Below are 15,472 nucleotides of genomic sequence, written 5' to 3'. Positions count from 1 at the left end.
CTCACCTCTCTCAAAATATAAATAAATAAATAAATAAATAAAAAAGTAAATATTCGATATTCCTCACTACCATGTTAGACTCTACAGTATTTTCTTTGCAGCTCAAAATCCGTCCAGTCAATATCAAGCCTGTGTAGGTGTCCTGACAAAAAGATAGACAGAATGATAGATAAGTAGATAGATACGTGTAGATAGATAGATAGATAGATAGACAGATAGAGATAGAGATAGAGAGAGAGAGAGAGAGAGAGAGAGAGAGAGAGAGAGAGAGAGAGAGAGAGAGAGAGAGAAAGAAAATACCATTATTTTTCTAACAAACTGGTAAAAAAAAAGTCTTCGAAATGTCATTAATATTTCACACAGAGTAACACAGTTTTATGTTCTGAGGACGGAAGGCTATTTTTAAGGTGAATAAAATAATTCTTTCGGTAAGGAAATAAAAGCTTCGAATTTTTTACGCCCTGAAAAGACTATTGCAAAAATTCTCGTTGTAAAGTTATAAGGAAAAAATTATGAATACAGATGGAGTCACATACTTGGCACAGTTACGTTTATAACAAACTTTTTTCTCGACAATATAATTCGCCTGTGCAGTAGTTTTGTTTCGCTTGTCACTGTTGGAGAGGGACGCCTTCATGTGGTGGCACCGATATAACCGAGGTGCCTCACTACCTGGTTATACAAGTGTCCCTCAGTTCCCTCCCCCGAAAGGAGGATGGTGATCTTCAAGAGGAGGGTATCTTTAGCCTAAAGTCCACTACTTCACGTTCAGATGAGTCTGGGGTGACTACTACTACTACTACTACTACTACTACTACTACTTACTACTACTACTGCTATGACGACGACGACGACCACGACCACGACGATCACGACGACGACGATGATGACTGCGACCACAGCCACAACTACTACTACTACAACTACTACTACTACTGTTGGTACTACTACTACTGTTGGTACTACTACTACTACTGCTGCTACTACCACCCCAGGACCAAACGACCCACATATGATGGTCATTATACCCTTCTTTTTAATTTACTATTTTTGATATCCCAACTTCATTCTCTAACACCCTCTCTCTCTCCCTCCCCACAGTCGTTCCTCCAGCGCACTCAACCTCGCCCTCAGTCAAGCCGCCTCCAACGCCTACGCCAACGCCCACCTCGCCGCCGTCACGGGAGGAGGCCAGGGACACTCATGCATAGGGGCGGCGTCTCTACTTGACCACCAGGGAGACAGGTGAGGGCGTGGGGACAGGTGAGGGCGTGGGGACAGGTGAAGAAGTGGGGACAGGTGAAGGAGTGGGGACAGGTGAAGAAGTGGGGACAGGTGAAGGAGTGGGGACAGGTGAGGGAGTGGGGACAGGTGAGGAAGAGAGGACAGGTGAGGGAGTGGGGACAGGTGAGGGAGTGGGGACAGGTGAGGGCGTGGGGACAGGTGAGGGCGTGCAGACAGGTGAGGGAGTGGGGACAGGTGAGGGCGTGGGGACTGGTGAGGGAGTGAGGACAGGTAAGGGAGTGGGGACAGGTGAGGGCTTGGGGACAAGTGAGGGCGTGGGGACAGGTGAGGGCTTGGGGACAGGTGAGGGCGTGGGGACAGGTGAGGGAGTGGGGACAGGTGAGGACGTGGGGACAGGTGAGGGAGTGGGGACAGATGAGGGAGTGGGGACAGGTGAGGGAGTGAGGACAGGTGAGGGAGGTGGACAGGTGGGGGAGTTGGGACAGGTGACGGAGTGGGGACAGGTGAGGGAGTGGAGACAGGTGAGGGAGTGGGGACAGGTGAGGGAGTGGGGACAGGTGAGGGAGTGGGGACAGGTGAGGGAGTGGGGACAGGTAAGGCAGTGGGGACAGGGTGATGAGGGTTTGCAAGTAGTAAATGAAGGTTCTGTGTAACTTGAGAGAGAGAGAGAGAGAGAGAGAGAGAGACGCAGGTTGAAACAGATCAGCATAAAAAATACAATGTCATGAAGGTCAAAGGCAATAGCGACCTGAGAACTATTCAGGGTGGTCCGTATATAGCGCTCCACTAGATGGCTCAGTCTGCCGGTGTGGGTGTGGGTTTGGGGGATTAGGAGTCAGAAATTAGTGATATAGGAAAGACTGACAACACTGACCGAGCCGTCGCAACAAGACACGAGATATCGCCTGGTGATGTATTTAGGAACATTAAAAAGAAACGGAAACGGAAATTCGGATATCTGGTTGAATAATAAATGTAGTTGATTCACTTTAACTTGGCGGAGATTATCGTCCTTTTGCAGTCTATTTCCCGTAGCTCAGCGGCAGAATGAGGATACTACGGCTGTACATTTCCATTGCACTTCTTCGTGACTAACACCATATTCTAGGGTTAATCTCGTGTTGCGTCTCCAGATTCAAAACAAAGGTGGCAGTTTTACACCCACGAGTATATCCCTTTTGCTCAAACTTGGCCTAAAATTGTCATCTCTCTCTTTTGAATGCTGAGTTTCAACAAGGAATTAACACTAGAATATGATGCTAGTCACGAGAAAGTGCCATGGAAAGGATGTAGAGCTGCAACATTGTCCTTTTCTGACACTGAACTACGAGAAATAAGCTGGAAAAGGGCGAAAATCTAGGCCAAGATAACGTGAAAAAGGTATAGTAAAAGTGAACAGAATATAACGTCGCAAGAATTAACAAACACATATATCAAAGTAGAGACATTTGAGAATACCGGAAAGGACAGAAGATATGGCATATGCAAACTGAGAATAACGTGTGAGAATAGTAGAAGGAACTGGAGAGAATGTGGAGTTAGTAAGTGTAAAATGGTATGAAACAGTACAATGTTATGAAGGATGGGAGAGACACAGAAAACAACACAGTGTCTGAGAATAGCAGTAAGTACAGTAGTAGTAGTAGTAACAGTAGAAGCAGTAGTAGTAGTAGTAGTAGCTGGAACCCAACGATTTCTGAATAAAAACCCAGTGGAGTGAAGGCTGAGGTTGCCCTGTACCTAGAACCCACTCTCATTCTTCCAGGGGACAGGGATGGGTCTGAGGGGCGTTTGTATTATCAGGCAGTTCTACCACCCGGTCACATGTGCGCTACCACGTGAAGGCATCCAGCACCAGTACAATGCAAGTAGAGGAAACAAGGAAATATGCCAGTATAGAAAATAATGTAAAGCCTCCCAAATAGTGGCGTATGGACACGTGGAAAAAAGAGGAGGGAGAAAAATACATGGGACTAGTGGAGAGTGAGCAGTTAAAAAGGATATATGAAAGAACATAACTGGCGTGCATAAAATTTTAGTACGGCAAAAGCTGGTGAAATTGGGAAGGGCGTAAAATTTGGGAGAGGAGTGCAGTGCGCATAAAGAATAAATATCATGGCTTGAAACTAAAAACCAAAAAGAATACCAAGAGAGAGTCGTGGATGTTTTTGAAAATAATGGCTAGAAACTGCAAAAACAGAGGAGGGCAAACAAAACAAAGATGATAAAAAGACAAAACAAACATGAAATAGATAAAAAGATGGAATATATATATATATATATATATATATATATATATATATATATATACGGTAGAGAGAGAGAGAGAGAGAGAGAGAGAGATTCCCGGAGATATGAGCGCCTTGTGAGAAACTCCAGGCCAAGGGTCAAGGCGCTGAAGGAACCAAGGGCTTGTTATCTGGCCCAACCACGTAGTCTCGCCCCCTCAGAGCTTCCCCTAAGGCTCTCAGATGCACCATTACCCTACACTCCAGCCAGGCCACCCCTTCAAGGCGCGCGCGCGCACACACACACACACACACACACACACACACACACACACACACACACACACACACACACACACATACAGGCGAAAAAACAAAAATACCTACACACAAACACAAGACAAACGCAAATAAATACAAAACATTATCACACAAAACAAATATAACACACACACACACACACACACACACACACACACACACACACACACACACACACACACACACACACACACATACACACACAGACATACAGGCGAAAAAACAAAAATACATACACACAAACACAAGACAAACGCAAATAAATACAAAACATTATCACACAGAACAAATATAACATACACACACACACACACACACACACACACACACACACACATGGGAGGAGGTGGAGGAAAAAGCTACAGTGGAAGGCAAGAGTTCTGATATTTTTCGTTTTCTGCTTTGCACGTGTCCTCTTCTAGCTAATATTCTTAAACTGGGGGAGGATAGGTATGCTTATCAACCCAAAGGCGGTGCTTTTTGATACGATGCGTCAGGGAGGAATGTGACGGACTTGCTGTAAGTGTGAAGGAGAGGCTGTGGAATTAATTTTTTTTTCTTTAACTGTACTTTCATGAGATAGTCAAGGTGTGTCGCTACCTGTCAGTTTATATATTGTTCAGTCTTTCACCTGTCCGTCTCTGGCTTATTCCCTTTCTTGCTTCCCCTCCTATGCCTATCTATACATCTATCTATCTATCTATCTACGGTATGTATATCACAGCGTCGGAAGTGGTGAAGAATTATCTCGACTGACGGGCCTTCCAAAATCTATATCCTTACTGAGCATGGCAATATTTCCCCCTCACATAAACTTTCCTTTGTAATAGGAAATATCCATCCAGTTGCCAAAGCACACTCGTTCTGCGTACGCTGACGAGAAATATTCAGCCCACTTTTCAGCGCCAATTCACAAACTCCGTCATATATTATTGCCTCCATGCCTGGAATATCTGGCAGTGCTGTCTGTCATCAGTGTAGGTTTTAAGGTGTGAATGATGAACGACTTAAAGCTGCCATCTCTCTCTCTCTCTCTCTCTCTCTCTCTCTCTCTCTCTCTCTCTCTCTCTCTCTCTCTCTCTCTCGTAAGTCCCTTCATGCCATTTCCCTCGGCTCTGAAAGTCTTTATGTAGGGAGGTGGAGGGATATTACCTCACACTACCCAGATAATTACAGGCTATATTATCGATTACTTTAGTGAATTACAAAGACTCGGTTACTGCAGGTTATTACACGAATGTATTTCAAAACCAGTTATTTAATATTTCTGACAAATTCTGCAGTGCATGTTAAGTATTGTAGAGCAGGATAATACTTCCCGTCTACCCCTTGTGGAAAGATCGGTAAAGGATGCTTATGTCAGTGCGCGAATTTTCTTTTGTTTATATCCAATAGTGTAAAATGTGTTTATAATGATAATTCTCAGCTATTTATAAATTAATGGAAAAGCATGATAGTAATTATACCGATTCTGTCTTCTAAGTGAAAATTAATTAAGTCTCCCTTCTTTAGTGTCAGACTTACAAACTCGCAAACCTGATTTCCCAAAATAAAAAGTGTAGATGTAGGCAATATATAAATAAATAAATAAATAAATAAAAATGTTAATTGTTTGGACATGAGGAAGCCTAATAATTTCTGTGTTCTTATTGCCTGCAGATGAGTTTATACAGCTTATTAGTGGCGTCATTCCTCTGTTGCACTTGGGTACTTTCCCCCTTTATAGGACAGTTTTAGTAGTAGTAGTAGTTGTAGTAGCAGTAGTAGTAATAATAATAATAATAATAATAATAATAATAATAATAATAATAATAATAATAATCTTCACTAACCCGTCCAAGGCGTGGGAATGAGATACATTTTACTTTAACCATCTCTACATTATATTGTTTAACTCAGTTGTTGTACGATCTCGTCGGGTAAGAAGACTCCCTAACACCTCTTCATTTGTGATTTATTTTTGGACGTGGTTGGTTAATATCTTTTTGTACGTTATTTATGCGTAGTATGGCTTTATTGGAAGGATTTAAATAACACAGATGAGGACAGTAAGGTGCAATAAGCAAAATAAATCGCTTAGGAAAAGGTGTTAGGGAGATTCCTTAACCGACGAGAATATCGGTCTTTAACTGAGTGCAAAAATCTCAAAATTTCCTAGAGTAAATATTCTTTGGTAAATCATTGTGGCCGTCACCCCGCTCCGAGCACCAGGGATGAGTCTCAGATATCGTTATTTATGCAGAACATCACTCGCCTCAAGTTTATATCGTGCATGTGAAGAGCACACACACACACACACACACACACACACACACACACACACACACACACACACACACACACACACACACACACACACACACGCTTCCATGTACGAGCACACATGCATATATAAATACATACAGTGTATCCATAAATACATATAGTACATACAGATACGTACATACTTATATATAATGCATAGGTACGTTTATATATACAGTTCATAAAGACACACATATCGTCCTTACATAAATTTAGAACACACACACACACACACACACACACACACTCACACACACACACACACACACACACACACACACACACACAGGGGCCCCGTAACTTATCCCACCATTATGCAAAACTGAAGCCAAGGGACGATTAATCACAGCTTTGGCCGTAATGACTTAAATTGCTAGCAGGAACTCCGACGGGGGCAAAATAGGAGATCAGGAGGCCCACCAACCTTGCCTTAATGAGCGTACTTAAGTGCTGGTGGGCGTAATTAAAGTGGTACTAATGCAATCAGTGCCGGCGGTGGGGGATAATGACAGCATCGACGCTCTGGGAATCCGTATGCAGCTTAACCCTGTGTGTGTTTCTCCCCCCGGCCCTCAGCGGGTGATTGCTTTGCTTGGGTTGATTAGGTTTTATTCATCAAGGTTTTTCTAGGTTTAGGAATGTACACACACACACACACACACACACAAAGTATGTATGTATGTATGTATATGTATGTATGTTTGCATGTATATGTATATGATGAATGTATGTATATATGAGTATGTATGTATGTATATATGTATGTGTTTATGTGCATGTATGTATGTATATGTATGTACATCTACTGTATGTATGTGTGTATGTATATTCGTATGTATGTATGTATGTAGATATGTATGTATGTATGAATGTATAGACAGACAAAGATAGATACGTGTGTGTGTGTGTGTGTGTGTGTGTGTGTGTGTGTGTGTGTGTGTGTTGGGTGAGAGAGAGAGAAAGAGAGGGTAAACTCTGAATTCTTTATTTTCTCTAAAATTTCGGGTAATTCCTATGGGTTTTGTGTTGCCCGAAACGTTAGAGATGGTAATGAACTGAAGCTCTAACGTGTCTCTTTTTCCCACCCAACATTTCTACTTGTTGCAGTGGATGTACTGTATATATATTATCTCATCAGCCGTTTGAATGTCCTCTGCAGGACCGGCCTATCCCCACCGAAGTCGGGACGATACAGCCAATATATCTCTACCATGTGGCTTAGGCTGTCTGGTAGAGACTGTACGTAGGGTGAGAAGTGCTTGTAAGTGTAATTGTAGTGTTGGAGTGGCTTTGGATGTGTGTGAAGTCTGTGAACCAAGTGTAATCGGCCCTCGCAAGCCGACTGGGTGCAAGCATACTTTATAGTAAGCGACACGGCCATACCACGTTGAGTACACCGCTTCCCGTCCGATCAGCGAAGTTAAGCAACGTTGGGTCTGGTTAGTACTTGGATGGGTGACCGCCTGGGAACACCAGATGCTGTTGGCATCCCTATGTGTCAAGTGGGGTTGGTGGAGGATTAGTGCCCCTCCCTGTAAAACAATTAACTCTAAGCCGTTGGCCACCCCGTTTGGGATACATGGCGTCTGGCAATGAATGAATGAAAAACACTGGTTCAACCACAGCAACCCTTGTGTCCTCGAATGCAATACGTGGCATGAAGAACGCTCCTAAAGTTTATTACCCTGGCGGGGTGCGAACCCTCGTTCTTCAGTGTACGAAAACGCGCACTTTACTACTGTCCCATAGAGGCTTCATATATATATATATATATATATATATATATATATATATATATATATATATATATATATATATATATATATATAGACACGTGGAGAGAGAGAGAGAGAGAGAGAGAGAGAGAGAGAGAGAGAGAGAGAGACAGATTTACAGCGACAGTAAGCACCAGTCGTGATACGTTTGTATGTATTAAAGCAAGTACTGCCAATTTTTACGCTGCTGGTGTAACCCCAGACTAATATAGACGTAAATCCAGTGGAATGCAGGAAGCAAGCCACTTCAACCGATCGTTTCTATCCATCAATTGTTAATGATGGAGGATTGTCTGTAAATGCGATAATGTTGCTACTAACTTTTTGTTTTCACAGATGTAGTCACTGAATATATTAATAAACACACATACATTCAGGTGCAACACAAGTAAACATTAAGTCAAATATTATCGCACAAGAATTTCACTCACCTTGAACATCGGCATCCATCACTCACTGACACAAACACAAGCGTCCATCGTCGTTTACGTACAATGAATTCCTCGTTTTACATATTCCTTTCGTTCTGCAGAGGCGAGGGAGTGCGTGGCGTGATGGATTGGGGCGCCCACCATCCACACACTCTATGCAGTGTTGCTTTTTGGTGACTACATTGAGTGATCAGCCAAACGGTTTCCTATTACCCAGGCGTGGGATTCTCAGACATATTTACGATCAATTCCCATCGTAACTTAGGTATATTTTAACAAGAATAACTAGACAAGGGAAAGTTTGCTCTCCTTTCCCTGATTGTCCTGCAGAAAACAGTTATAACCTGCAGTAATTTTCGTCTGGTAACCATTAATAATAATAATAATAATAATAATAATAATAACAACAACAACAACTAGGGGCCCCCCCGAGAGGGGAATTACACTAGTCGCAAGGCGACACAGTTATAGAGCGGCTCGGAATATGACCATGACCTTGACTTACTTTCACCATTTTCGAACTCGTAGGAGATTTTCATCCCTCCTACACACCAATAAAATTTTATGATGATGTCTTGAGTGGTTGCAAAGTTATCATGGTAACAGACACACAGACCTTGACCTACTTTTACCAATGTCGAACTTGTAGGCGATTTTCATCCCTAATACCCACCTGTTAAAGTTTTGCGACGATATCTTGAGCGGTTGCGAAGTTATCGTGGTAACAGACAGACAGGCCTTGACCTACTTTCACAAATTTCGAGCTCGTGATTTTTTTTTTTTCCTACTACACACCTGTAAAATTTCGTGATGATATCTTAAACGGTTGCGAAGTTATCGTTGTAAAACACACACACACACACACACACACACACACACACACACACACACACACACACACCAACTAAAAACAGTACTAACTTCGCTATCGCTGCAGGAAATAATAATGATGATGATAATAAATAATAATAATAATAATAATAATAAGTAAAAAGATGTCCTAGTGTTACACTACTTTCTTCCGCAGGGGCGACGGAGGACGAGGTGATGGCGAGGGTGGTGGTGGTGGTGGTGATGGAGGTGTGTGTAGCCAGCACCTCCACCCCGCCGACCCCTGCCACTTCGAGTACCACGCCGCGCAGCTCGAGAAGTTCCTGAAGGAGTACCGGTGCCTTCAGGAGCAGCTCAACCACATGAAGCAGTCCTACGAGGCACACAAGAGGGCAGGATCCGTCCCAAGGTGAGACACACACACACACACACACACACACACACACACACACACACACACACACACATCTCGAACTGAAAGGGTTTAAGGTTTATCTCAGTCTGTTCTATTTTTTTCGTCCATTTGGGATGCTTAAAATTTTTCGCTCACCATAACTTTGCCTAAATGTGTGTGTGTGTGTGTGTGTGTGTGTGTGAAAGTGTGTGTGTGTGTGTGTTTTCATCAAGTATTTCACATTACAGCTCAGCATAATTTCCACCGCACTTCTTCATGACTAGCACCATATACTGTACTTCCACGATACAATTCAGTGGCAGTATAAAGCAAAACTACGGTTCTGCATTCTTTCCATAGCACTTGTTCGTGACTTGCACCATATACTTTCTTTTTTTTTTGTTACGCGGTATGATACAAGACGACGGTTCAACATACTTTCCATTGCACTTCTTCGTGACCAGCCCAATAATGGTGTTTTAATCTCATGTTAAAGTTCAGTGGCAACAAAGCAATACTACAGCTTTACATAATTTCCATAGCACTTCTTCGTGACTACCAACACATACGTTTAATCTATCTTTACAGCTTAATGGAAGAATATTGGGTAACACACTTTGTATCTTGTCCATAGCAACTTTTCCTGACTAGCACTATATTCTAGCGTTAATCTTTTCTTAAATTCAGTTGCATAATGGGACAATACTAAGGCTCTACGTCCCCAGGCACAACACTATTTTGCGACTAGCACCTTTTTCTGTCGCTAATGTCTTGTTGCAGTGTAGTGGCTTTACATCTTTTTCATTGCACTTCTTCGTGTCTAGCACAGTATTCTGGTGTTAATCCCTTGTTGCAGTTCAACAGTCAAGGCGGGGAGACGACAGTTTTAGGCCAAGTTAAAATGGACAGGGTATGGAGAAACCAGAGTTGATGTACGCAGTCAATGTAGCCCTGTAGCTGGCATAGTGGGTTTCTCGGTACAGTCTGCTCCACTTATAACTAGTACAGGGGGTTGGTGTGTTGGGGTATTTACATTTTATATCTACTTTGGCCTGATCATTTTAACGGGATTCTTTAAATATAATAGACATGAAACATAAACAAATACTGTGCCCTAGTGTCACACAAGACCTCTAACACATCCTCCCCTTAGTTAAAAATGGAGGTGATCGTACGTTACAGTGGGCGCGGAGAAAGCAACGATAACTCAAGGGAAGGTAGAGTTGATCTTGGTAAGTCACGGTGGCTCTAAAGATGATATAACGGCTCTAGTTTTGTCACTGTAGCTCTATTTTCTGTTCACATTAAGTAGGCGTAAAATTGCCATCCCTCCGTCTTGAATGCTAATATTAACAAGAAATTAACACTAGAATATGTTGCTAGTCATGAAAAAGTCCTATGAAAAGGGTGGAGGGTCATTGCAATGTCTTTTTCTGCCATTTAGCTTTCCGGTAAATAGGATGCAAAACGACGAAAATCTCAGCCTGATTAACGTGAATGGACTATATGCAAAGTGGAGCTGAGTGAGGTGTGTCACTGGCTCTGTAGAAGGTATAGCAGTTCTAGGTTTGTCACTACGGCTGTAGGCAAGGTAACTTTGGCTCTGAGCAAGGCACATCTGCTCTAGGCTTGCCATCAAGGCTATAGGCAAGGTAGTTGTGGTTCTATGCTGTTTCGTGTTAGTCAGTGTCGAGTTAGGCAAGGAACTGTCGATATAGGTAAATGGTATTGGCTCTAGGCAAGGTATGCTGTGACTCTAGGCGATGTATTACTGTGGCCCTAGGCAAGGTATCACCACTGTAGAATGGACACGGTGAATCTAGGCAAGATACTGTGGCTGAAAGTTTGTCACTGCGGCTGTAATGAAGATATTACTGTGGCTCTACGCAAGGTGTTTTTGTGGCTCTAGAAATGATATCGCTGCCCCAGAATAGACACTGTGGCTCTAGGCAAGATTCTTTAGCTCAAAGTTTATCACCATGTCTCTTGGAACGATAATGAAAACGCTTGGGAAAACACTGGTACTCCGTGTTGACCGTTATGTCTTATGGTAATTTAACTGTGGCTATAGACAAAGTACCGGCACACTGAGACGAGCACCTTGACTCTAAGCATGCATGATACAGCTTGCATCAGTAATCATGTCGCATCTGCTTTTTCTCCGTACACTTTGGAAATCAGTGTGGTGAATCTGCAGCAGCCGACACTGATGACTTCATTTGGCCTAAGATCTGTGTCATAAGCGTCGTTTGCTGCAGGTGCACCACACTGATTTTCAAAGTCAGCGGAGAAAGGGAAGCACGAGAAGTGACATAGCTTTTGATGCCACCTAGTAGGCTACACCCCTGCCATAAACTACCCGAACACCTGGGCACGATAGATGGGCAAGAAGCTTAATATCTCGGAATGGTTTGTATGCCTAATTGTGGAGTGGCGCACTTAGGAGCCATTCAAATTGGTGTATAGTGCACTAGTGTATGCTGTCGTAAACACTGAGAGATACACACCATGAGAGCTGTTTTCAGATTCATGGGTTACGTGTTTCAAAATGCATGGTGCTTACAATGTTCAGGCACCTTTTGGTGAGTGTACAGTCAGCATTAAAGGCCATATCCCCTGCTCTGCACCTCTCTTCACGAGCTTGGAAAATCAGGCTCATAAAACCATAGCTATCTACACAAATGACACTGATCCATAGGTAAATAAAGTCATCAGTGTCGGTTGCCGGGGACTTACCTGACTGATCTTTCGAAGTTCATAGAGAAAAGAAGAGGGAGAGATGACGGAACCTTTGTTGCGGAACGTACACTTAGGAATAAAGTATCACACCTCAGGGTTTGATGGAGATGAAAATGGACCAATACCCCACACAAAGACGGATCTATTAAATTTGTATCGGAGACCCTTTACTGCGCTATTCTGTTTTATGTGCCACCGAATGCTATAAAGTACCATGGGTAATATTTGTCCTAGCATCACAGAAGACACCGTATTTTTCATCGCACTTGCCCATGTTTCAGAGTGTTAAGTGAAAAATAAACAGGATACCCCTATGGCGGGAGGACACCATCTGACTGAGCTGTGGGGTGGTGCTACCACTCTGCGGCCATGTTGTATTAGGAAGAATTCTGCCACCATATTCCTTGCATGTCGTAAAGGAGACTAAAAGGGACAGGGTGAGGGGACTAGGGACCCCCTCCTCTGTATTTTTAGTTCCTACAATGAGACAGGACATAGAAAGGGAAGGGGGGATTGAGTTGTCCTCGAACCCTGAAGACTGGGTCTGTGAATGTGTGTTGTTGTAGTACGATTGAGGCTAATAAGGAGGAGACTGGGAGAATGTTTGTGAGAAGAAAGTTGGATGTGTTACTTTTGAATAAAACAAAGATGAAAAGGAAAGATGAATCTAAGTCTGGAAGTGTGACTGGAAGGATGTCGGGTGTTCAAAGAGGAAGAGCGAGAGAAGGAGTGGCCATGTTAGTGAGTCCAGAAGTGCATCAGTGTGTGACTGAATGGAAGGAGGTGTCATCGAGACTGATGTGGATGAATGCGAAATTTATACGTGAGTTGTGGGTATTTGTGAGTGCATATGGGCCTGATAGTGAAAGGGATGAGAAGAGAGGGAGTCTCTGGAAATAATGTTGATAAGTATCTGCAGAGTTTTGGAACAAATGTATATTGGTAATGATGGGAGATCTGAATGCTAGAGTGGGAATGTAGCAGTTGAAGGTGTTGTTGGTATGCATGGTGTACCTGGAAGAAATGATAATGGGGAAAGAATGATAGAGATGTGTGCTGGGCGAGAGATGGTGATTGGGAACACCTTGTTTGAAAAGAAAGATATGTATAAGTACATATGGGTGAGACAGGAGGGTGGAAGGGTTGTGGATATAGCATTGATGGACTATGTGATTGTGTCTATGAATGTAAGAGGATGATTGTTGGATGCGAATGTTCTGAGATAAGAGGGTGGAGGCATCTGACCACTACCTGGTGGAGGGAAAGTTGCGGGTAGGTATGAGGTGGGTGAGAGCTAGGAGAGCTGGGTGTGGCAGGGAGGTTTTGAAAGTGAGTTGGACAAAAGAGAGAGAATGATAGAGTATCAGGAAAAGCTGAAAGATGAGTGGAATGGAGTGAAATATCAGGAAAATGGCAGTGAGGAGGAGGAATGACAGTTATTTAAGATGCTGCGGTTGGGTATGCGGAAAATGTGTGTGGTGTGAGACAAGTGGATGGTGGTGTAAGAAAGGGAAGTAAATGATGATGCGAAGAAGTATGTATGGCTGTAGCTGAGAAGAGACATGCATATGAATTGTGGCTGCACAGGAAGGATGAGGTGTCATTATGAGAGGTATAAGGAAAAGAAGAACAGGGCAAGAAGGGCTGTGGGTGATGCTAAAGCGGCAGCAGATGAGAGGTGGGGTAGGCAGTTTACTGAGAATTTTCAACAGAATAAGAAAATGTTTTGGAAGGAGGTGAAGAGGGTGCAAAAGGGAGAGTCTGGGAAGGAAGAGCGAGTAAAAGCAGATGATGTAAGGAAGTTACTTGAGATGGATGTAATAAGGAAGATATCGGCAGAATATTTTGAAAGACTCTCAAATGTAGAGGATTAAAGGGAGGCTGAGATTGTGGCACATGGAAGGGAGCAAGGAATAAATGTGTTGGGAGAGTTGAATGATTCTTTAATCGCGATGAAGGAAGGCAGTAAAGGAGATGAAAGCAGGGAAAACTGCAGGTATGGATAGGTATGCTGTGGAACATTTCAAAGATGGTGGAGCAGCTATTGTTGGATGGTTAATAAGATTGCTGAATGAGTGATTTGTTAGCGGTATGGTGCCAACTGACTGGGCAAGTGAGTGTGTAGTTCCATTGTATAAAGGCAAGGGTGATAAGTATGAATCTACTAGTTTTAGGAGTATAAGTCTGGTGAGTGTTGAATAAATGAGTTAGAGAGCATACACATGAAGTGACTGGTGATGAACAGTGTGATTTTAAGGAAAAGCAGGGGATGCGTGGATTAGGTGTTTGCCGTGAGACAGGTGTGTGAAAAGTATTTGGCGAAAGGTAAGGATGTGTTTTGGACGTTCATGGATTTAAAGAAAGCGTATGATAGAACTGATAGAGAGGCTTTGTGGACTGTTTTGAGATTGCATGGGCTAGGTGGTAGGTTGTTAAATGGAGTGAAAAGTTTTTATGTAAATAGTTAAGCATTTGTGAAACACTGTGATTGGTTTCCTGTGAGGGTGGGGCTGCGACAGGGATATGTGATGTCACCTTGGTTGTTTAAAAATATATGGGTGGTGTTGTAAGGGAGGTGAATGCGAGAGTGTTAGGTGGAGGTTTGTGTCTGGTGAATGCGAGAGTGTTAGGTGGAGGTTTGTGTCTGGTGAATGCGGTGGTTGAGAGTGGAATCTGGGTCAGCTGCTGTTTGCAGATGATACTGCTCTGGTAGCTGATTTGGAGGAAATTGAGTCAGCTGGTGCAGGAGTTTGGAAGGGTATGGAATTGAGGGTGAATGAGGAAAAGAGTGAAGTGATGAAGTGTGCAAGGTTGGTAAATGGTTGGAGGATGAATATAGTTTTTAATGGCGAGTTGCTTGAGGAAGCAGAGAGTTTTAAGTATTTAGGGTCACATGTTGCTGTGGATGGAAGAATAGATGCAGAGGTAAGGTTTAGATGAATGAAGTAGGAAATGTGCTGGGAGGAATAAAAAAAAAGTATTTAGATGTCGTTCGTTTAAAATGGATATAAAGAGAAGGCTGTATGAGGGAGTAGTGGTACCGACTGCATCATATGGGGCTGAAACATGGAAAATGGGAGTAGCAGAGAGGAAGAAATTGAATGTAATGGAAATGAGGTGTCTGAGGAGTATGTGTGGAGTGACACATATGGATCGAGTGAGAAATGATGAATTGTGAAGGAGAACTGGAGTTATAAAAGAGAT

The 15,472-nt window shown here is 42.9% G+C and overlaps 1 protein-coding gene and 1 non-coding gene across 2 annotated transcripts in view; both read left to right on the top strand.

Moving 5' to 3' along the window:
• The window catches only part of LOC145394776 (uncharacterized), a 62,817-nt gene that overhangs the window by 43,268 nt on the left and 4,077 nt on the right, over positions 1-15,472 (top strand). The window contains exons 4-7 of the mRNA XM_080268555.1: positions 1,102-1,245; positions 1,449-1,469; positions 7,206-7,215; positions 9,360-9,544. Coding sequence (XP_080124681.1) covers positions 1,102-1,245; positions 1,449-1,469; positions 7,206-7,215; positions 9,360-9,544 — 360 coding nt within the window. The remainder of the gene's footprint in view (positions 1-1,101; positions 1,246-1,448; positions 1,470-7,205; positions 7,216-9,359; positions 9,545-15,472) is intronic.
• LOC145394866 (5S ribosomal RNA) lies at positions 7,469-7,586 on the top strand. The gene has a single exon (XR_013896510.1). It is a non-coding gene; the product is annotated as a 5S ribosomal RNA (ribosomal RNA).

Source organism: Coenobita brevimanus, chromosome 28 (genome assembly GCF_032717465.1).
Source record: "Coenobita brevimanus isolate Jiangsu-jjx chromosome 28, ASM3271746v2, whole genome shotgun sequence".
In the NCBI taxonomy this organism is placed as follows: Eukaryota; Metazoa; Arthropoda; class Malacostraca; order Decapoda; family Coenobitidae; genus Coenobita; species Coenobita brevimanus.
The sequence above is the reverse complement of the archived record's forward strand: the minus strand, read 5'-3'. Positions and strand labels throughout refer to the sequence as shown.